Raw genomic sequence first — 24,683 nt, 5'->3', positions numbered from 1 at the left:
ATATCTGCAAAGATAGCTGTTGCATTTAACCCATATTAATATGCAGAGCCATGGAAATAGCGGACCGGAGCCATGGACCCTACACGCCCCTCTTTGCAAACATCTGCTGAAAATGACCAGTACTAATTCCTAATGACTCTATAGCTTAATCTCCTTACAGACCGACTGAAATATTAGTCTTAAACGGCAAAATTCCTGCGTTTTTTCCGAATCGGAGCAAAAAGCGCAACCGGTCATGGTGCAGGTGTTGGTTACGCATACAGGCGTGTGACACATTATAATTTGGTCGGCAAGGCTTCGAGACAGTGCCTACATGTGACTCGACACATATAACCACCACATTCATTCATTGCGAACAGATAATACGTACAACATCCCAGTGAACCATGTGAAATCTCTCCCATAATTTACGCGCAATCCCAAATGGTCTACTTACGCACAGCCTCCAGTTTTGGATCCAGCGCATTGGCGGTTTGCTGAATTTTGCCTATTTTGTTCTGCAGAGCCCAAACCCTTTGGTTTGTGGACACCAGCTCGTTCTCGAGCTCCTGAAATAAGGAACATGCGTGTTTAGCCAAATCGGAGAGCTGCCGCAGGGTCCGGGATAGAGCCACGTTGCTGATGGAGCACAGATCCTCGAATAGTAACCCTTCATCATTAGGGACGGGGTGTCTGCACAGCAGCTGGGGTTCGACGATCCGTTTGGAAAATGGCATTTTCTATCAGATACAAGCAAATCCCCCATAAATAGGTAAATCAACTAATCCAACAAGATTCTGGTGCCTGTCAAGCAAAAATCCACGAATCCTCCGCGCAACCCGCCATCACCTCAGTTCTCCCGTTAGAGGAGATCGCATACGGATGGAGGTTTCTCACAGAAAATATCTGCTCATCCTCTGATCCTGTGCCTTTCGTTGGGCTAGTGGGGTTTTTTCAGAGCTTTGAGACTGAGGTTGAAGTGGCTTTAAAAATGAGAGAGCGAGACTACGCCAAAACACGGACTGGTCTGCCTGCGCCAGGAACGGGAGTTCTCCGTTTGGATAAACTTCAAGCGGTGACAGAAATGACTAACCCTACGGTCAAGACTTCCCTCTTGAAAATAAATAAAAGCGTCATGACGTTTTGTGGTAACGACCAATATCGCACGCTAATAAATATTCACGAACAAAGTCTTTCCAATAGGATTCGTTACAAAATGCATATAAAGGCACTTAGCTACATTTTAGAGCTTTGATGGATTAAAATCATGGATCAGCTATTTCTGAACGTGCACAATATTCTCTTAATGTTACGTCTTAGCAACAAGATTACCTTTACAATTTAGGGTTAGATGTTATAACATTTTCGTATCATAAGTATAAAGTATATAATATAACATTACTGTTCATCTTATCTTTCTTGATTGAGAAAGAAAATGACTGACCTAATTCACCTCAATGGTTGCTAGAGGATACAAAAGTGACAGTCTAAAGTACACGTGCGCTATTGTGGAACTGCAAATGTTGCAGAATGGCAAAAGTGCAGCAATGTGCCGGTAGAGGTTTTTAAATAAAACAGAGGCTGGTGGTCCTGTTTGAAATAGGCTTTGTGCTCTCTTTTGTTGAGGGTTTAGAGCGCATAAACAAGGTTCAAATGTGCAAACTGAGCTGAACGATTGGATAGATTTGACATTCCAAAAACTATACGATGGATCTGTATATCCTTTTCACCATAATAAGCCTCAATTCATATATAAATAAAATCACGATAATGCGCATCACGCTCTTAGAATATCTAGCATAATACAAGCTCGTGTGTATATTGCGCCCTCTGGTGGGATCAGTGACAGACGTGGAAATGTCTGAGGGTAAGCTCTAAGAGAGATCACCACTTGGTGGTGATGATGTATATCTGCAAGTGGACATTCGAGTAAATGTGTTGCATTTCAAAACTAGTAACAGTAGAGAAAAACGGGATGGTGTAAATAGAAGCATTTCTTCATAAGTTGCATTGTCATCTCTACATCAATGTTACATCATAGTTATTATATTTCCCACTCAAAGACAGACAGATCATGAAATTGGGACGGCAATCAAGAACATGAGGAATAAACAGGGAGCGTTATGACAAATCATAATCCTTATTGGCAAAACTTTTAACACATTCTGCAAGAGTGCTAGATCTGACTAAAATAACCTGACCTTGGCTTTAGTTCATCTACATTACAAACCATAAAACATCTATGAAACAGAAACCACATCCTGCTTCATAAATTAGATGAAAAACTTACCTATAAAGTAGAAACCACATCCTTGCTATAAGAGTTCATAAGAATTCTACTTAAACATTCGCAGTGGATGTTTCGCATGGTCCTTAGTGACCAATACTGAATAAAGAGTTACACAGTTTCTCAAAAATGTTCAGTATATTAGTTATTTAATGTTTTAACATGTTCCCAACCACCTTTTTTTTTAAAAAAAGGAAATAATCTAGATTAAATTTAACAGATGTATTTCTCAACCTAATTCATGAGATTTCACTTCTCTTTTCTCTTTCTCTTCAATCAAACTTCATTATTCAGTTTATTAAGGTTCAATTGTTAAGATATGTTTTTGGAGTCAGAATTTCCTATATCCTTATAAAACTATCATATGCTTTTTATGGTTTTATGGGCCCAGATTATGTGCACACTTGTACTCAAGGTTGTCTTTCCCGTAGAGGGCAGAGGTCTCTTAGTATTTTCACATCAATGTGGAAAATATACGCACACACAGAATCAAAACATCTGTTTATTTAATTTAGGACTGGATAGTGATACAGCATGCCCATTACTACGTCCACACTGATTAAAAAACAATTAACCTAAGATAATCTCTATAATATTCATTAATTGCTCATTCATGCTAGTTCAGTAAACAGTGAGAATGTTACTATTGCTTATACTTCACTTCTTAAAAACCCTAACCACAAATACGAACCTTCGGTTTATTCCGTACAGTCCCAGCAACCACCCACATTACTCTGAATATCAGTGTGCGCACAGTCACTCAGAAATCCATAAAACCCAGCTCACCATTTTGGCAGAACGGCTTGTGAGGACAAGCACCAAAAAAAGACGAATCAAGTTTCACCAAAACAAAATTTAAACTGTGTATCACGTCTCTAAACAATAAGAAATGAACACATAAAATGTTACGCAACATCTAGGAGTCATCCCACCTGCACTTGTTGCACCATTTTGTCATGGCATGGCTCAAAGGGCAGAGCAATAAGGTGTCTTAGATAAAACCATGCACTGCGACAACAACAGCTTCAGTTTGTAGGGCAAGAGCGGTTGAGATGAGTACGCGGTGGCTCCTGCTTTTGGCTATGGCCTCTCTGGCCTCCACCCAGACAGTGGAGGAAAACGCCAGGGAATTCTTAAGAAAATTTGATGAGGTTGCATCTAATCTGGTGTACCAGTATTCCCTTGCATCCTGGGCCTATAATACAGACATCTCTCAGGAAAATGCAGACAAAGAAGTAAGTATGCTCCCTTTCCACATATTCCGCTGTTTTCCTTCCTCAACTGGAAGTCAGCAATCACACACTGATAAATGTATTTGTAGGTTGCTTTGTTTTGATAAAGTTAGCTGCCGAATGGATCCATGTTAAAAGTCCATCTTTTAAAGAAAAGTTTATTAATCTTTGGAAATGACTAAATGTATATCTTTGGAAAACACACGATAATGAGCAAATCTTCTTTCACAGGCTGAAGCATATAAAGTCTGGAGTGAGTACTACGGAAAGATTTCTGAGGATTCCAGTACCTTCCCTATCGATCAGATCAGTGATGCAGAGATTAAATTGCAGCTCAGAAAGCTCCAAGGTAAAGGATCAGGGGCCCTCTCTCCCGATAAGGCCAGTCAGGTAAGTATGACAGTGATTTTCTTGGAATCACATTGAGGTCTTCATACATCATAATGGCAAATCGCTTTCTGAGAAATGTATATGATAAATATGGCTTGTGTGTTACAGCTGAGGAGGGTATTAGCAGATATGAGCACTATTTACAACACCGCGACTGTGTGTAAAATCGACGACCCATCTGACTGTCAGACTTTGGAACCAGGTATTGTCAGCAGTACATGCCATTCCTATTAAAACAAAATTAGAAAAATTACAGTCTATGCGAAAGTATTCTACTAGTTTTTCTAACTTTTTTGTCAGCCGAACCCCTTTGACCTAAATCATTTACTTGAATTACTATTTCTGAACATTTCTTTGCTATTTAAATTTTTCAAAGTAATGGAAACAACTTGTCTACTGTAGACACATAGCTTCTCAATTTACATAAAGTCATTTAGCAGATGTTTTTATCCAAAGCGACTTACAAAGAGTTCAGGGTGCAATAAGCGATATGTCATAAGCAATAATACAATAGGTGCTAATACAAAGTTACTAGCGTCAACAAAAGTTAGTGTACATTACGTTAAATTTTTTAATTTGTCTGTCAAGTATGCACAGGAGAGATGGGTTTTAAGTCGTTTTTGATGGTTGTGAAAGATATGCTTGATCAGACCGAGTTTGGAAGAATGTACCACCAGGAAGGAGTGGAAAGGGCCAGAAAGGGATTTTCTGCCCCTATGAGAAAGCATTATAAGGTGCCGCTTGTTTGCTGAACGCAGGGTTCTTGGTGGGGTTTAGGAGAGTAGGAGGGTATTAAAGTATGCCGGTGCAGATCCAGTGATAGGCAAGAATCAGTGACTTGAATCTGATACGGCTTCAACCGGTAGCCAGTGGAGAGAGATGAAAAGGGGTGTCAAATTAGCCCTTTTGGATGGTGAGATCGTGTTGCACCGTGGGGTGTGCCGGAAACACAAGTAGTTCTGGCCGGGTTCAGCTGGAGGTGGTGCTCTTTCATCCAAGCTAAGATGTCTACAAGGCAGGCTGTTATGCGAGCTGCTACAGTGGTACCGTCTGGGTGAAACGAGATGTAGATCTGGGTGTCGTCAGCATAACATTGATATGAGAAGCCCTGTATGATGGGTCCCAAGGATGTTGTGTGGATGGAAAAGAGCAGCAGTCCAAGCACCAATTCCCGGATGACCGCAGTGATCATGTGGTGAGCAGCGGAAAGCAAGCCCCTCCATGACACCCTGAAGGATCTGCCGGAGAGGTAGGATTTGAACCAGCAGAGAGGGGAGCCAGAGATTCCTAGAGATGGCAGGGTTGCTAGCAGTATCTGGTGATTGACAATGTAAAACGCTGCGGATAGGTCTACCAGAATAAGGACCAAGGATTTAGATTCTGCCTTGGCTAGCCGCATTTCTGTGACCGATAGCAGTGCCGTCTCAGTGGAGTGGTTTGTTTTGAAGTCAGACTGCTTGTCATCCAGTAGTTTGTTCTGGGATAGGTAGGAAGACACCTGGTTGAAAACTGCCCTTTCAAGAGTTTTAGCAATAAATGGGATGGGAGAGACAGGTCTGTAACTGTTGGTAGTAGAGGGGTCCAATGTGGGTTTCTTAAGTAATTCTTATTTGTGCATCCTCTTTTCCTTTCCTCGCTTCCTTTCCTGGAATATCCTCACTCCTTTTAGAATCACTTCAAAGCGTCGTCAATTAATTATGAATGTACACATTGGACATTAAAAATATAAAAGTTAAATACATTCTTTAGACAGATTTCATAATCCATTCTACAGTATAATAAGTTAAAAACATGCTTAAAAGTGCACCCCATGGGAAACCCTGTCCTATACAATTATCCAACATTTTTCTACTCTGTCTAATATACATTTTATCAATAAAATGCACAGTTAAATCACACAGAGAAGTGAATGGCACAAGTGAGAGAAAATGAAAAAGAGAACTGTCAGTTTCGATTTTCAGGTCCATTGTTGAGAACAAAGACAATCATGATGATTAGCAAAAAAAGAGGATATGACAGGTAAAAAGATATCTAATCTATTTAGATAAATTTGGTCATCAGGTACTGTAACAAAGAGCAGATGAGGTCTTAAGGATTTTCCCAAAATTCTATAACAAATCCCCAAACCTACAAATAAATTTCAGTGATCCTTCAGAAAGATCTGCAATTTTCTGTAAAATCATAATAGCCATGATTTACAAAGCTGTACACGTCCTGCACTTCTTGCTCCATTTCAACACATTTTAACATTTAATAAAATATCTGACACTACATGTTGTGTTCACTAGGTCTAGAGAGCATTATGGCAAACAGTAGAGACTACTATGAACGTCTACATGTGTGGGAGGACTGGAGAGTGGCGACAGGGAAGCGGATGAGATCCCTGTATGAGGATTACGTGGACCTGGAGAATGAAGCAGCCAAACTAAACCGTATGAGTCTCTTTTAGTATGCTGTTTTTAAAAATAATTTATTGGTGTGGATAAATTGATAATTCATAGTACCATAACATCTAACCAATGAGAGCTGAGGTGGTGAGAAACTTCAAATTCAGTTTTGGGGTTATGGCCAATTTAGAAAAATCAGACTGACGTTCACTACATTATTTATCAAAGACTACGCTGACCATGGAGATTACTGGAGGGGGGATTATGAAACCACTGATGAACCCAAATACAGCTATACCCGAGATCAAGTTATGGAAGATGCCAGGCGAATCTATAAAGAGGTCAGTCCTGAAAAACATCTTACATCATTAATAATACATTTTAAGAATACACTTCGACCTGGTCCTGGTTTACCAAACTCACAGATGCTGTTATGCTCCAGATCTTACCTTTATATAAAGAGCTTCATGCTTATGTGAGATCCAGACTGCAAAATGTCTATCCTGGTCACATCGCCTTAGATGCTTGTCTTCCTGCACACCTTCTAGGTAATATATGAACCATCATTGACATAACATGTGTAGTGTTTCACATATAAGCATTTTCCAAAAATTATTTTAATAGACAAAAATTCAAATAAATTATATTTATAAATGTAATATCTTGGATTCATTATGGGGATATCAGTTAGCTTTTTTAACATTTCAGGTGATATGTGGGGACGGTTTTGGACCAATCTTTATCCTCTCACCGTACCATACCCTGAAAAGCCTGACATTGATGTGAGCTCTTCAATGGTGGCCGAGGTAAGACATGTGCACATTTTATTCCTATACTTTGCCCTTTTTATCTTAACATGTGTATAAAAATACAGGCTAAAGGTCTATTCCATTGATCAAAGATTATATGTTATCTCAATTGTAAATCAATTTAGTTTTTAGTTACAGCAATTAAAGTTTATTTCAAGATTAAGGAGCAGATTTTTTATATATTTTCTTATTTTTACTTTCTAATGAATTAAAGCGATTGTCAATTTCAGGGATGGGATGACATGCGATTGTTTAAAGAGGCAGAAAAATTCTTTATGTCTGTAAATATGTCTGCGATGTTTGACAACTTCTGGGATAACTCGATGTTTGTGAAACCTGAGGATGGAAGGAAAGTGGTGTGTCATCCTACCGCATGGGATATGGGAAACAAAGAGGACTTCAGGTGGGGCTGATAATGTTACGTATGAATACCTGGTAATGATCAACCTGTGGATATGATCATTGCTCGTCCATTTAATCAGAATTTTCTATTAGTGTGAATAGTTTTAAAAAAAAATAGGATAATGCGAAATTATTTTTAACTCCAGTCACTTTGTTTTGCCTCATATTGTCAAAAAAAACAAATACCTGAACAGAAAACCGTACATTTATGCAATTAGAAATGCTATTGTTGTTTGTCTCAGGATCAAAATGTGCACTAAAGTGAACATGGATGATTTCTTAACTGTTCACCATGAGATGGGTCATAACCAGTACCAGATGGCTTACCGTCACCGTCCATACCTGCTGAGAGATGGCGCTAATGAAGGCTTTCACGAGGCCGTGGGAGAGATCATGTCCCTTTCTGCAGCCACGCCATCTCATCTGCAGGCCTTGGGCCTCCTACCTGCCGATTTCAAGGAGGACTATGGTACTGTGCGACTGTCTCTGTTTGACTGGCTTACTTAAAACATGCACCAATCATGTACTTGGAATGATCAAGCATTTACCAAAAATGACCGAGCCCCCATGGAAATGGATGACCTATGTCTTGCTACTTGCTACTTTTCTTGAGCAAATGAGCAGCCAAAAGGCATATTGGCATTAAAACCGTTGTTTAAACGCATAAATACGTAAACTAAAGAAACACATTAACGTAACTTATACATTGGAGAACATACGACAACCTCACGTTGCTGTTCTTGGGCCAGTCCGAATCGTAAGCGATCATTCCTATATCCTACTCACTCTGGGGAGGTAGAGCAATTTTGGCCATTTAGAACACACTTGGCGAAGAACGTAACAAAGAACATCTTTTTTTTGCAGCGCCATATGCCACAATTAACATTAGCTTATTTAACATGCCATCGTGCTGCATTTGCATTTTAAGGCCAATGTTCATTTATTCATTTGGCAGACGCTTTCATCCAAGAAGGTGTTGTGGAATTTTCTTATTCCTTAATCTAGGTGAGTCAATTTTTGACAAACGCAATACACAGAGAAAAATGGAAGTACTTTGCAAAGTATTTTATTGTCGTTTAGTCTGCATCATAAGCAATGTGCATGGGGCAGAGAAAAGGCGCTCTTTCCTCCTGCACATAGATAATATATATGATTAAAACGTGACACCCCCTCCCTTTGCCCCAGCAAGAATCCCAAACTGGTTTACGAGAAGTGATGCCCGTTATTCCAAACAGAACATCTTGGCCTCTGCTCGAAGACAAAGGCAGTGGTATGACAACATAGAGTGGTATGACAACATAGAGAAAAACATGATAACATTCCAAAACATAGAACATAGACATATCATGAAGCAAGATTAGAAAATTTTCATTACATTCCCCCCTTTTATCATATATGATAACCAAAATCTTTATACTTTGACCCGTAAGATGAGCAAACTTGATCATTCAACTTGATCGCTATTGGGGTCGGAAAAAACCCACATGTTTACAGGCGGCGTGCATGCGCGCAAAGTGTTTCTCCTGAAAGAACCAAAAGTTTTAAACTTTATTAAAAAATATATATAATGCATGTCACAGTGTCCCAATATGTTCTTTAGCAAATATTTTTTATTAGATAGCAAACACGATTTTTTTGTTTGTAGGTTCGCTCAAAATGTGAATTTGTATTTTTCCCTTGTATTTTCACACTTTTTTTCATCTAAAATCTAACAGCATAAGTTTCTACCCACAGAGACAGAAATAAACTTCCTGTTGAAACAAGCCCTAACCATCGTTGCCACTTTGCCCTTCACCTACATGCTGGAGGAGTGGAGGTGGCAAGTGTTTAAAGGGACCATTCCCAAAGATGAGTGGATGCTGCGCTGGTGGGAAATGAAGTAAGTGATAGAATCATCACAATCAGGCAGCATCTTCTTTAAAAATACAAGGATGTTACATGATTGGTTGCTTTGTGGCTCATCACAAAACATATGTGACAGGAGAGAGCTAGTTGGTGTCACTGAGGCTGTGCCCAGAGATGAGTCATACTGTGACCCACCTGCACTCTTCCATGTGTCTGGGGATTATTCGTTCATCAGGTAGTCTGTATGAACATACAACACTTGAACATGCAGTATCACAGCAAAAATAAAGCACATTCAATTAAATGTACAGTAATTCATGCAAACAATCTGTATTTTTACCATTTATATTAAGAAGGGAACTAATGCCTAGTTAAAATGATCATGTGTTAACAAAACACAAAATTTTGTCCTTTCTTTTTTTCTTAAACAGGTACTTCACTCGAACTATTTATCAGTTTCAATTTCAAGAGGCACTTTGTAAGGAAGCTGGACACACTGGCCCGCTTTACAAATGTGACATCACAAACTCAACCAAAGCTGGTAACAAACTTAGGTATGAGGAATGCTTTGTTTATCTCTTACAAGGCACATATTAGAATAAACAGAACTGTTGTAAATTGACTTTAACTATGTCTGTTCACAGGCATATGCTTGAGTTAGGCCGATCTATGTCATGGACCCGTGCCCTGGAGGACATTGCAGGAACCACAAAGATAGATTCCAGGCCTCTGCTAAATTACTTCAGCACTCTTCTGGAATGGTTAAAAGAGGATAACCAAAAGAATAACAGACAGACACACTGGAATGTCAATACTGACCCATGTCAGTATTTCATTTGACCTGTTCTGTTTTATTTGTATGATTAAATACATGTACACAGATCTACTTACATTTACAATGTGATGTTTATTAGCCTATTCATTATAAGAAAGTGTTTCATTTATTAAAACGATATATTTTGTATACAGATTCAGAAAATGCTTATAAAGTCAGAATAAGCCTAAAAGCTGCTATGGGAGGGGATGCAGTAAGTCAATCTTGTTTATTTACGGATTTTATGTATATATATGGGTCCAAATGTAATAGGATTTAATTATTCTTCATTGTTTTCTGTAGTACACCTGGAATTCAAATGAAATGTATCTCTTTAAGTCCACAATGGCTTTTGCTATGCGCCAGTACTACTTGGAAGAAAAGCAGCAAGACATTCATTTCATGTGAGTACTGTCGGTTCTCATCCACAAATTACACCTTCACAGTAATGAGTTTTATTTTCCTCATGTGTTACAAACAGGTCCGAGAATATCTACACATACAAGGAAACACCCAGAATCTCTTTTTATTTCGTGGTAATGGATCCAACTACACCAGGCCTGGTTATTCCTAAAGCAGAAGTGGAGGCGGCAATCAGGTATCTCATACTTTATTTGTGAATTTCTGAAAATAAAAAGTTTGCAATAAGGGTATCAGAAATTTTTGTGACCACATCGAGAAATTCCCTTACTTAACAGTATGCTGTCTGTCACAGGCTTTCTAGAGGACGTATCAACAGTGCATTTCTACTTAGTGATGAAACAATGGAATTTGTTGGTCTGATGGCAACATTGGCCCCACCTAAAGAGGAAAAGATCACAATTTGGCTGGTGGTGTTTGGAGTGGTAATTGGATTAACTGTGTGCATGGGGGTCTACCTTGTGGTCACAGGGGTAATCAACAGGAAAAAGTATGTATCAAAGGGAGGTACCACAGCAGTTTTACACATTGGTTAATATTGGTAATGTGTTGAATATGACTAAACTGTTTCATGTCCAATCTTCTCAGGAAAGCCAAGAAAGTTGAGAACACTATGAACCCTTACGAGGAACAAGACAAAGGCCAAATGAACAAAGCCTTTGAAGATGATGTTGAATTAACAGGACTGTAAAGAAACACAACATGCTCCTTCAGATGGCATGAAAAAAGCTTTTATCATTACATGTGGCGACTTTTGTAATATAATATGAAGAAAATATACATTTTTGACATGTTTACAAATACATTTTGAAAAAGAGGATTAAATTAAGAATGATACATGAACTAAAGTGACACAATAGCTTTACGTTGCTCATACAAATGTAAATATAGTTTAAATTATAAATATTGTCAAAATGGCACCATTTTAAAAGTAGTAAAAGTATTATAACCAGTATTTCACAAAAAAAGTTCAATTTGTAAACAACAATTTGAGTAGCTCACCGTAATAGTAAAGTGCAGATGGAGAGGATGTGAACACACATATATACTGTATACATAAGGATTTTCTTTTCGAAAATACTAAAACTGCATCAGTGGTTTAACTGCATGCAAACAGTGAGGATACGTCTGCAAGTTCTACATCTACGATACCAGACGATGAATAAGGGTCTTATCTAGTCAAACGATCAGTCATTTTCTAAAAGAAATAAAAATGTATTTGCTTTATGAACACAATTCTTATTTTTAACACTTAATTCTAAGTTGAGAATCCTCTGTATTTCGCATCCTTAAGAGGATGATACCTCTGGAGGACTCAAGGCCGTACGGAATGAGACACAGCTTGTGTCGAGCAATAGCTCTTAAAGGGGCTGCATTCTTAAACCTGCTGGCTGCTGTAATTCTTGTTACTAATGTTAATCAAAGAACAAACACGATTAAAGGGAAAAGGATAAAAGAATTAAAGCATTCATATTTTTGCCATTTGGAAATGTTCAGTGAAAGCAGTGCTGGACTGGTAATCTGGCATACCGGGTAAATGCCCGGTGGGCCGACGCACTTGGGGGCCGATATAATATAATATAATATTTTTTTTAATCGGCCAACGACTGGCCCATAAAGCAGGGACAGCGGCTCATTGGTTCATTTTCCATACTGACACTTGGCTGGCCCAATCATCTCTTAACAGACTCCACCTCCCCCCACCCCCCAGTTTCTCGTGTCAGATGCAGTCAGTGTCTTATAGAGTGTTCACACCAAACGCAGTAAATCGCGCTATTAGCGTCTATTTGGACGCTTGAACATTTTGCTTTTACTCGCTTCATTCGCGTCATGGAGGGGCTTCTGTCAGGCGGCACCCGTCTAATTGCGAAATGGTGGACATGGATTTAGTTGAGAGGATAGCTGCGCATTATGTGCTATGGAAGGCTGAAGAACGACGTAGACTTGTTCGGCGCCATGTCTGGGTCCATCAAATGCTTCAGAGGCGCAGTCCTTCATTGTTGTTTCGGATTCCTGCCTCCGCTCGCTGTGTCATAATCACGTCCCTACTAGAGCAAGCTCCTGGTTCGTAAACGCGGCGCAAATTTTCGCCAAAGTTCAGATCTTTCAACTCGCGCGAACTATGGGAAGCCAAATAATCCAAAAGTGGGACGAGACAGCGGGTATTACAGAGCTCGCGCCGCGCTGACATGTCATCTGCGCGATTCAATTGCCCAGCCAGCCGACTCCTCGTCAGCGCACACGTTATTTAAACAGCGCAAACCGTACATTTAAATGTACAATAAAGAAACCCCTCATTCCTAAAAAACATTTACATTTGTTTACATTTACACAAGTCTATCAGTTTTTCCCTACAGAAGACAAAGGAAATCAGAATGAAATGCATAATTTTTTTTATTATTATCTTTAATAGTGTACAAGTAAACGGTAGTGTTTTGCATCGATACTTTGAAGAACTTCACATGTGTATAGACTCATGTGTCAGCACGGCGCGAGCTCTGTAATACCCCGCTGTCTCATCCCACTATTGGATTGTTTGGCTTCCCTTACTAGGTCTATCACCAGGGAGTCAGTCAAGAGAGAGTGAGTGAGTACACTGGTCCACTTGCACTGGTACACTGGTCCATGGCACTTAGTTCTCAGCTTTGTAGGTTTTTGGGGGAATGGTAGATATGCATATCTACAGGGACCGCAAGGATGGTGTACTGGTTGGTTGTGTCCGACCCATTGTGGTGGGCCGGTCTGAGTAAAAATGCCAGGGCTCTTTTTTGTCCCAGTCCAGCCCTGAGTGAAAGTGACGTATTTGTCAGTTATGGTGAGTCACACCCGAAATGTGACCTCGGCATTTAACCCATCCAGAGAGTAGTGAACACTAGCACAGCAAGTCCTGACCCAGTACACACGTACATGAGGACATCGAAATTAATAATACAATGTTATTAATATTTTCATGTGTTATGAAATTATAGACAGAGGAAGACAGAATCAGATCATAAATGTTATTTTGCTGGGTGGGAAACTAAAAGAAAAACAGGTCAGGCGCCAGTCCATGTGTGGTTGCACACCTGGCACAGCCTTACGACGGCTCTGATGCATATACTTGTTTTATATTAGAATGCCTAAAATTCAAGACTTTTTATAATGCATAATGATTTCTGTGGTCTCACTCTCAATTAAGGAAAAATAGGTGCTGGGTTTTACATATCCAGGCAGATATCCTTTTTGCATGTTCACAACATCACTTTCCATAATCTGAATAAACCATCCGCTGTGAAGAGCTGATTCAAAACGATAAAGGCCTCCTGCTGATCGAGACATGAGGAAAACCAGGGACCATTTCTCCTTATCATCTGCAGAAATGCAGTGTAGCTTGTTTATGTCGAAACTCTGAAAGAAGCATTAAAAATGTGGTTTAGCTGCAAATTAGGATTTTTAGAATTTTTAGGATGTATATGCAATGAATTTAAACTCACCGCAACTGTTAAAATCCTTTTTTCACCCTGCTTGTTACAGGTAAAGAAGTTATCCGTGGCTGTAAAGTTCAGCAAAACTGGAACGCCTAATTGTTTCTTTATGGGCACTATGATGTAGGAGTAGATTGAAATCTTGGCTGAAATACAGACAATCCTGAGATAAGAAACAAGCATGACTGTTGCAAATAAAAATATATCAGAGGGGAATAAAAGTGAAAGATGACAAAACATAAATTGAACACACAATAATATGGTACAAACCGGACATTGTGTCCTCCAGGAATATCTGTGAACCTGGTGGGCCAATGGATGGGCAGACATATTTGCCCAGAAGAAAACCCTTCAAGAACAAATCCTTTCGTTCTGCATACAATTTTACAACTGCCGTGCAAGCTGTTAAAATGTAAGCATAATACCACTTAAAAATTAGAAATATTGATTGCAACATCACTTATAACAGTTTTTCTCAATTGTTTACGCACATTTTCTGAAAGCATGCCTCATACTCTCAGAACTCTACACACAAATCAAAAAACACAAACACAATGGGCAAAACCACTCAATTCTCCTGCAAAATGAAACTTTATATTCAATGTTCTTTCTTCTCAAAATGGTATTTTGTTTTCAAATGACACACACAAACCATCATATGAATAGACATTTATAAGAACCAGTTGAACACTGATGTGCTCTATGTAAAACACTATGATGAATGGAAAACACTTCTCCATTCATCATAATGACTTTGGTCTATATTTGGTTCAGTGTTACACATACTACAGACAGTACATACATAAGTGTGTTGCAAAATATTTGTAGTATATATACTGTACTACAAATATTTTACAACACTCCTATACTTCAAATATATATATATAAATAGTTTTTATAGTCAGAACACACAAATACACGGTAACAAATGTATTTAATTTTTCCAACAAAAACAATGTACAGTGTGCATCCCAACCAACGCAACGTGGCACATACAGTGGTCTACATACAAAACAACAGAAGAGTTTACTGTATACAGTTATGCTGTATACTGTATACAAAAAACTATGCTGCATCTTCTCTTCGGTTTCGGTCTGGCCACAGCAACTCATCCAAATCACAAGAAATGTTTTCCCTGGCCAAGCAGCGGGGAAAATATCGCCTAGCATGGCGAGTCCAGCCATGAAAAGCATCAAATGCTATATCTCCACATGCGTTTTCCATAGCTTGGATAAGGGGTATACGCGTTTGTGACAGGTGTTTGCCCATGTGATGGGTCAGTGTGGATATTTGATGTATGTTCTTTGCGAAAACAAGAGATTTTTCTGCCCGAAAATTGTGCCAAATGCAGAGAATTGTGTGTAGTGTTTTGAAAAAAGTGTGTTTTAGAAATGTGAGTGTAAAGCAGGATTTGTGCTTGTAGTTTAGCAGAATTGGTTCAGGGGGTTGGTGCATGAGTTACATGTTGTGGTCATTGTGTTTCAAGTACCAATATTTGTGTGTAAACAATTGAGAAAAACTGTAATGAAGACATTTGAAAATGCAAAAGGGTGAGAATTTGTCTATAATACAAATTGAATGAGTGGCATTTACAAACAGTTCAAAATGAATGTAATCAATGGTACAAAATAAAAAGATTTTTACTTACAAGCACTGTCAGTTACCATTTCATTATATTGACAATCACAGTTGTGGGAAGGGATACCGGGGTCAGTCTCACAATCCAGATTGAAGCTTGTTTCACACATGGAGACAGGAAGTAGGTCGACATCTTCGAATTGTGGATGTGGAGGCTCCTGGTATCCATCGGTTTCCGGATATTCTTCTCTTACCATCATCAGGCTGAACCTCATGATTGTTGTCCTATAGGCACAGATCTTCTCAGATGACACTAGATCTAAGACTGAATTTATCTCAGTGTTTTATTCAAGTAGAGACTCTGAAATAGACCACAGTATGTGGTTGATCTCAACATTAATATGTGATCAGTTCTTTTTAGACGTCATAAAACCCCCTGAACGGGTTTTCTGCCATGACACATTTCACTATTCTAGTTTACCACAGACTGAAAGTGTGTGTTTGTGTGCTCCCCATTACACGTTTTGCTCCATTTGTACTTGAACGTAAGCAAACCTCCCTTTTGGGGACGTCCCCATTTGTAGAACACTACAAAAATATAGTAATACAGTCTCTAGAGTTAAATCCTTCATTAACATTTTTCCCACCAAGAATGTCTGCTTTTCTGAAGAGAGAGAAACCGAGATTTTTTTTAAAGGTTATTAAAAGATTAAGAAAATACATTGTACATCACGAAGACAGAAAACATACTTACCTTACCTATTTGTGTTTGTTAATGTTTGTTCATCATCCGTGTTCATTGTTTATTAACTAATGCTAACAAATACAATGTTTTTTGTGAATATGTATTAATAATAAATATTGTGTATGTCACAGGTTGACTCAGTATTTTTCCGTTTTTAATTCGAGACATTAGGGCCTTATTGTGTGCTGTGTCATGTGTGTTTACTGTGTGCATTCTGAATTGGTTATTCACTGTGCATGTGCAATCACATTTGTAGTTGGGTTTTTGTGACTTTTTGATCTATTTATGGACAAACCTGGCAACCGGCTTCCTGTTTTATTATTAAGCCCATATTTGTGTGCTTCCTCCACTGCTAATGTGACTTCCTCCAGTTTATTAGAACACATCACCATGCTCCAACTTCCTGCCCATATTTAGACGATACTTCCTGTAATTGAGTAACTTGAATAATTGCCTCTGCATTGCTGCTGATGATCGCAATTAGTAACTAATTGTCTAACAGCTGGCCATGCGTGTCTGAAGGAGACTGATTCTTTGGAACAGGAGAAGGGGTCTTGCCTGGTGGCTGTTTGATCTGCTGACATTGTGTTCCACGTACTCCCCTGCTCTGCAAATGAAGCCCAGGTTCCCAGGCATCTGTTTGACCACCGGTGTATTGCAGCTGGATTTCCCCAACGCTCTATGATGTCCCCTAAAGGGCCGTTACTATACCTTACTATCACACCGTGTGAATGTGTCCATTTTCTATCTGTGGTGTTCATTGTGGTCACTTGCTTTTAACCTCAGAAATAGTCACACTTTATTTTACAGTGCATTATTATCATTTTAAATGTTGAATTCACACAGTAATATTCCAGAAAGTTTAGACCAGCTAAGTGTAACACTTGATGCAACAAATTTAGCAGTAACGTGTATATAGCCCATTGTGACATCAGTTAAACATTCGTTGCATCATTCGCATGTTTTTGGGCACTGGGTTTTGATGTATACATAATGATGTTTCATGGTTTTATTTTTGATTAATATTTTTTTATGAATCTCTGAATTTCTAATATATCCTACAAATATTAATAACAAAAATGAATAAATATAAATAAAATACTATATCCTCTGAAAAAAGATTTCAAGTAACTTCAACAACTTGTTTTTTAAACATTTTCAAGGCTGGACATCTTTTTATAATGTTTCTTTATTCTTTCGATGTTTGTTACACGTTATCATAAAAACTTTCAGTTATAAAAATTGTTATTCACATTACTTTTATGTGATACATAAGCACATTAAAATATAATAAATTAAAAATGTAAATAGCTTAAAGCAACAATTTAAAGTTATTAGTAGCTTTAAGCTTATACATGTTGTTCAATATGAGGAATACACATAAAACAATGTTTAGTTAAAAATTCAAAGTTCCAAAGTACAACATGAGCCATTTGCAAGAAAAGTAACAATTAAATGCACTGATCAAATCTATCAGTTCAACATAAAAAGATGACACTTAAACATGCATATGAACATCATGGTAGTTAAACATATCAGCTAGTAGTATGATACATATCTACTTACTACTGCAATAGCAGTTAAACAATACATTCTTTGTATTCAGTGATGATGCAACTTATTATTTTTAAACAGTTGACATCTGAACATATCCCATAGATAGTCGCTCGTCCAAAGAATTTATGTAAATGACACATTAGGATTGTTCATGTAATCTTGAATCACATAGTCAGTTTAACTAGGTTAGGATTAGTTTATAAAAAGGTATTAGAAAGCTTTATCAGGTTCCAGTTACAAAATGCATTATTCCATTTAAATATAGTGTATCCTAGCATTATTTTTTATACACATGATATAATACATGTAATGCATAAATATCATGTTGATATATTCACACAACTGCTGCTAGCAAAGATACACAAGTCTGCTTTCTACATTTACATTTACGCATTGGGGAGACACTTTTATCCAAACTATCACTTTACATTTGTTTCTGATATGTGCAATCCCCTGGGACCGAATTTATGACCTTAGCGTTACTAGCACCATGCTCTAACCAATGAGCATCAGGAAAGCATTCAAGTCTGACTCTCAATCACAAAATAAAAGTTGGTTGGACTATACTGACGGCTTTCCTTCATCTCAACTTCATCACTGTTCACACTCTGTATGTAAATGAACCACCCTCTGTGAAGAGCAGACTCAAAACGTCGGAGATTGTCTAATGTAGAAGACATGTAAAATACCAGGGACCACTTTTCAGGGTCATCCGCGCATATATTTTTCAGGTCACTTTTATCATGGCACTAAAAAAAATCACAGATGAAACAATTTAGCTGCAGTTTAAATGACATAACGTATACCTTTAATGAAGGTGCATATTACTGTTACATTAACAGGGACATCTGGAATTTAGAATATATTGAACTAGTCAATGTATGCTTTATTTCCATGTGAACTTTATCAAAAAATATTTGTTATTATACTCAAATAAAACTCACATGGCATGATATGCAGTAGTTTGCTAAATAATGAATACCGCAAAGGTTTATGCCATAAACCTCATATTTTGATGGTTTAATCTAACCCGAGGGTGCATTAAAATCAAATATGCCATTCGGATCACTTTTGGCCCCTACATGTACCTGTACAAATAAATAAGAACGTACCACGACTTGTAACATCTTCTTGTTTTCACCTTCCTTGGTGGTACAGCAGAAGAAGTTATTTGTGCCTGTGAAGTTCAGCACAACAGGGGAGCCGGAAGCTCTATCGATTGTGTTCATCTTGTAATAATATATGGTGAGTTTTGCTGAAGAGGAAACAAAGCATTTAAAACATGCTGAAAATGTGTATTGTTACAACCGGAAGGAATGTAATATATGTAATAACCTCCTCTGAAAGTCGAACTTCATTTCCGACATCCAATTAGTAAGACATTGTCAAAGAAATAGAGGAATTTTCTAATATTTTCATTATTGAATACAAACCTGACATGGTGTCCCCCAATGATAGCTGCTCCTTCCATGGGGTGACATATTTGTTTCTTAGGAGACTCTTCAGGAACAAATTATTTCGTTCCTTAACCTGATTCACAATCCTTGCTCCATCTGAAACAATAGAACCTGAATAGTTTATTAACATGCAATAATTGAATTTTTAAATAAAATGATACAACCAAAAACAAAATGATTATTAAAAATTTTCTTTTACAGATCAGGAAATGAAAATGAATGCAGCACTTATTTCTTACTATAGACAATCTCAGCTCTCTCAGGCATGACGACAACTTCATTAAACTGGCAGTCGGTTCTTCCGCAGTTGTGACAGGGGCTTTCTGGGTCGCAGCCCCGAGCAATAACAAGTGTAAGACTCGTTTCAGTCATAGAGACAAAAAACAGATTGTCATCTTTAATACATTCTTCCCAGTCAGGTTCTGGGTGTGGTTGCTCCTCATGTCCCTCTGGGTGTAGATCTTCCTCTCTCACCATCGTCAAGCTGAAGTCCATCACCGTCGACTCCTTTTTATAGGCACGGATCTCCTCTGACAAACACTCCTTAGTTCTGTCTCTGCACTGGTGATGTATAGTCTGATACAAGAGATCACAGTTGAGGAAAATGAAAATCCGGTCCTACGAGTTCACTTGTACTACTATTCCTCATGCGGTCTCACCCACCCACAAGACCATGTGATCAATGTGAGTTTCTTGACAAGGGCGAAAAAGCCCACAGTGAAACATCCAATTTCACTTCTCTATATGACTGTACCGATCTAATGGCTGCAGGGAAGACACAAGTTTATATATGTGTGTGTCTGTGCGTGTGTGCGCGTGTGCGCATGTGTATGTGACCCACCAGCAGGGGAGATCCCTCAACCAGAATGTTAGCAAACTCCTCTGGACTTAAATCCTCCAGCTTTTCTCCGTTGACCATCAGGACTTTATCACCCTCCCTAGATAGACGGATAGATTATAATATAATATAGATAATGATATAATATAATAATTATATAATAAATTACATATCCAAAAGAAGAACTAATTCCAAAGATGGAGCCGAGTAGGCTACTGCGTCACGAGGTCCGAACCAACGTTGTCGTTTCTTTTTGTCAACTTTCCTTATGCTATTCATATTGGATACTTTTTGCGTAGTTATGTCTTAATCATCTGTCATTACCATGTGTACATTTTCCGCTGTGTAGTTATGTGTAAATTATGTGTCATTCATTATACTATGATTAAACACTTGATAGTGTGTTGTAATTTTTTGTCACTTATCTGTCATACTGCTATGTTGTTTGGAACTGCACCCAAGTTTTCCGCCTACTGTTGCACTTGTGTATATGGTTGAGTGACAATAAAGGGATTTGATTTAGATTTTTGATTTTAATTATTAAACATCTCACCTTGCAAAAAATCCTTTGCCTGAGCTTATAAAGTTTGTCACTTCATAAGAATGTTTCCCATCCTGCTTGCTGTGAAATAGTGCAACACCTCCACTGAGAGAATTACCCTGAATAAAAAAAACAAAGTGTTATATTATGTCATAATGGTTCGGTAGAAAGTTCAGAATCGGTTTAACCGCTTACTATGGTTCAGTCACATCGTACACACAACCTACACTTTCATTGTGTGGCTTATGGCCACCACAAGTTTTAAGCATTTATGCTGTTACTCCACCACACCCCATCCAATAACATCAACAGCAGTGATAAGTTCTAATATATCTATGATAAGATACTAATTTGCTTACCCCGGCTGCCATGATAACTTTGTTTCACCGTTGACAGAGCTTAGGCTCTGAAGTGCTGTTTTTAAAGCTCTGCTGAAGCTGAAAGGGGAACCTATGCACTGATGTCACTTCACCAAAGTTTGAGGTTTTGCTATAGAAGCGGAAGTGTTAAGTTGTGGGGGAAGGCTTGAAAAGCATAACCCACGGTGAAGAGATAAAAGAACTACGCCAGTCATCTTTAACAATATAGTCATATCTACTTTTACTCCACTAGACATTTTTGCAGACAACAGGCGGGTTACATCATATTTGACACATTCACCAACTTCCTCTTGATCATAAAAGTATATTTTATAAAGTGTAACAATATAGCTATCTACTTTTATAAAACGTTATTGATCATTTAGGCACATTATTGAAAATGACTTTGCTATACGTGTTTCAGGAAATGACAGATTTTCTCTTAACACATACTTATATGGTATTACCTGCAAACATTACTGATACAAAATTAAGGACAAAAGAAAATGACACAGTATGTGCACATGTACACATAGTTTACGCATCCCACTTCCTCATGGAAAATCAACAAAATAAGAGGAACTAATGCACTACAGGTAAAGCAAATGGTTAAGACTGTAATTTTTGTGTATTTATTAAAAGTACAACCAAAATTTGAATACGTGAACAAATATTTGTTCATAATAACATATTGTATTTCATACGTTTAATTTCAAAATACGTTTACATTTAGTCATTTAGCAGACGCTTTTATCCAAAGCGACTTACAAAGAGTTCGGGGAGCAATAAGCGATAGGTCAATAGGCGCGAATACAAAGTTAGTAGTTTCAACAAAAGCTAGACCACTACCTGTTGAGAGAAGAGGGTTAGTGTACGTTTTTTTTTCTTCATTTGTCTGTCAAATATTCGCCGAAGAGGTATGTTTTACTGCAACAGTCGTGCTATGTAGTTTAATGCAATTCACAGGCATATGTCTTTTTTTTTCATTAGACCTGTGGTTTCCTGCGAACAGGTTACCACACACACGAGGACCAGTAAAATGTTCTCACAAGTGTGTTCACAAGTGGTAATGAGGACATTTTATATGAACAAAAAAACAATATAAAAATGTGCAACAGTAGGTGACACAAAGATTCTAACTCAACAGTTGGGTTACATCATAATTTGACACATTCAGCAACTTCCTCTTGATCACATAGCTTCATAAATTCTAATCATAGCCTTACAAAGAAAAGTACTTTTGCTTTATGTCCACTCTAAATACATTTCTTATCTATTCTTCAGGTGTATACTCAAGATTTTCCGGTCTTAACAATTCTTAGAATAAACACAATATTTAAAAAAAGAAAACATTTGCATGCTTGCATTCTAACGTGTGATACTAGCCTATACTGTCTTGATGGTCTGGGGCAGAATCATGATAGACCCACGTGTTTTATGTGGAGAGAAACATATTATTGTCAATCAGGACATAATATGCGTTCTCTCCAGTCTCGTCATTTGGCCCCGCCCCTCTCGTTCCTAGAATAGCTTTCCTCCTGTGTCTCATTACCCACACCTGCCCATCGTTGTCTCCTTTGTTAGTCTCCCTATTTAATACCCTCTTGTCTATTGTCTTGTGCTCGTTTGTTGTTTGCATGTTTCCTGCCCTGTATGTAGAAGTTCCTTGTTCATGTTCCGGTGTGCTGTATGCATTGTTAAGATTACACAGTGTTTAGTGATTTTTGCCCCCCGAAGTGGTTGTTTTCTGTTTTGGATATTTAGTTTGGTTAGTGTTTTTCCCCATCGTGGGTGTTTGTTTTGTATTTATTAAAGTCTGTTTGTTAACCCCTTCACCCCGCTGCCTTGCAATTGGGTTCTCCCTTTAACCAAACCCTGACATACACTGTCAGACAAAAATTGGGTTTAGGTGTAAAGGATGATAAAACTGTACATACAGACACAGCAACAAACAATTCCTCAATGGTTATCATCCAAAATGGTGTTTGAATAGAATGCTAAATTAAAATCTAGAAATCAGAATACTATTGACTTTTACAGTAAGTATAAGAACACTTATTATGGTCACTTTAATAGTGACTAAATTAGTTAACTAGATGAGTTAAACACTCATCACATCTGTTTTGAGATATTTGTAAAGTTCAAAATGTTATTCATTACTTTCATTTTTCGCATTCTGAGCCACCCACAATGCTTCTCCTGTTTTGTTCATTACATGAATGTTACCTCATATCCGTTCCTGTTGTCAAATGTTTGCGGGTCTGGCTGACCTTTCAATACCAGAATCAATCATCATTATTTTTTGGGAAATTTCCATCAGTGAGGGTAAAGCCATGTGCATCTTAACACTTTTGTGCGTAGATATGATGAAGTTTTGGTGTGAAATGAATTAATTGTGGGAGGATGTGACTGGGTAGATCAAGTTTAGACATGTAAATGCATGCCTGCATGCAAGTTTCCCCACCGCATTATATAAGCCACAAACCCCATTCACAATATTTATACTTATAATGAGGAAACTCCGATTTGGGACTCTTTAAAATAAATGACCCAGAGGTGTTAGGAGTACCTGAAACCATACCTGAGTAAAAGTACAGATACCTTGCAGTGAAAATGACCCCATAACATGTTACAAGTCACAAATTTCAAAACGACACAGAGAAGATAGCCAGTACGGAGAGGATAGCCGGCTGACACGGAGAGGATTGCCGGCGGAAGCAGTATTCCGGCGGCTTTGACCCTGGAGGGAAGCCCGGCGGCCTCGACCTGGACTGGAGCCCGGCGGCTTCGACCCTGGACGGTAGTGCGGCGGCTTCGAACCACTGCCGCAACGATCCCTCAGTCAGCTGGGTCCTCATATGGCTGGTTCATTCTGTGAGACACGGACAGAGGACCCAGGCGCAGACAGTGGTAATGGGTTTTAACACAAGACTTAAATAATAAATGCAAAACAAAACCCACGTGGGGTAACATAACAAAAAAGGGGGATATGATAACAATACAAGACTAATACTAATTACACTTAAACTATTGACTATTAACATAGACTAGACTAGACTAGACTAGACTTAATCGCTTATTAAAAAATTTAGTAGAGAGTAAATTCGGTAATATCTTACTCAGTAAAACTACAAAGTAGTCAAAAAGATACTTAAGTACACAAACTAATTATATTTATTCCAATAGGCTACTTTACACCACTGCAATAGCCACAGCAATACCAGAAGACATGACAACAACTACGTGACTGAGCACTGAGCGTGGCAACAGGCAGTGGAGTTCTGGATTTGTGGGCTGAGACATGACAGGACAGGCATGTTTACAACAGCAGGTGCTGGTGACTGCAGAGCAATGAGGAACATTCATACCTGCATACTAGTCGTTTTGCTTCCTCCATATCAATTTCTCCCAAACTGACACATTAACCATAACAGAAATTCAATTCAAGTGCTTTAAATATGTATAACTTAAAAGATTCATAACCTTATAGTCTCTAGCTCTAAGCTTTGCTGTATCTCAGTGGTTAGAGCATGGCACTAGCAATGTCATGGGTTCGATCCCAGGGGATTGTGCAAACGT

The 24,683-nt window shown here is 38.3% G+C and overlaps 3 protein-coding genes across 4 annotated transcripts in view; 1 reads left to right on the top strand and 2 right to left on the bottom strand.

Annotated features, from left to right (window-relative positions):
* The window catches only part of nhsb (Nance-Horan syndrome b (congenital cataracts and dental anomalies)), a gene marked incomplete at both ends in the record, with an annotated part of 43,120 nt that extends 42,404 nt beyond the window's left edge, over nt 1–716 (bottom strand). The window contains one exon of the mRNA XM_079483806.1: nt 437–716. Within this exon, the coding sequence (XP_079339932.1) occupies nt 437–716 (280 nt within the window). The remainder of the gene's footprint in view (nt 1–436) is intronic.
* A 2,538-nt stretch (nt 717–3,254) lies between these two features.
* Nucleotides 3,255–11,801, top strand: ace2 (angiotensin I converting enzyme 2). The gene is made up of 18 exons (XM_079482781.1): nt 3,255–3,501; nt 3,730–3,888; nt 3,997–4,090; nt 6,177–6,320; nt 6,504–6,616; nt 6,718–6,823; nt 6,984–7,081; nt 7,315–7,487; nt 7,729–7,955; nt 9,221–9,365; nt 9,468–9,566; nt 9,763–9,885; nt 9,976–10,154; nt 10,301–10,359; nt 10,449–10,549; nt 10,627–10,743; nt 10,861–11,055; nt 11,154–11,801. Exons 1-18 carry the CDS (start codon nt 3,319–3,321, stop codon nt 11,254–11,256), a joined length of 2,418 nt encoding a protein of 805 aa, XP_079338907.1. The 5' UTR covers nt 3,255–3,318; the 3' UTR covers nt 11,257–11,801.
* Nucleotides 11,802–17,530: 5,729 nt separating this feature from the next.
* Nucleotides 17,531–21,218, bottom strand: LOC306909203 (uncharacterized protein). Of its 2 annotated transcripts, none has more exons than XM_079482691.1 (7): nt 21,105–21,218; nt 20,758–20,864; nt 20,208–20,304; nt 19,606–19,942; nt 19,343–19,477; nt 19,022–19,164; nt 17,531–18,658 (listed from the first exon to the last, which is right to left on the bottom strand). In XM_079482691.1, exons 1-7 carry the CDS (start codon nt 21,114–21,116, stop codon nt 18,431–18,433), a joined length of 1,059 nt encoding a protein of 352 aa, XP_079338817.1. In that variant the 5' UTR covers nt 21,117–21,218; the 3' UTR covers nt 17,531–18,430. The 2 variants fall into 2 exon arrangements, with proteins under 2 accessions (XP_079338817.1, XP_079338818.1); XM_079482692.1 differs by having other exon boundaries at nt 19,343–19,462; nt 21,105–21,204.
* Nucleotides 21,219–24,683: the final 3,465 nt, after the last annotated feature.

The sequence above is a fragment of the Barbatula barbatula genome (assembly GCF_947034865.1).
Source record: "Barbatula barbatula genome assembly, chromosome: 20".
In the NCBI taxonomy this organism is placed as follows: domain Eukaryota; kingdom Metazoa; phylum Chordata; class Actinopteri; order Cypriniformes; family Nemacheilidae; genus Barbatula; species Barbatula barbatula.
The sequence above is the reverse complement of the archived record's forward strand: the minus strand, read 5'-3'. Positions and strand labels throughout refer to the sequence as shown.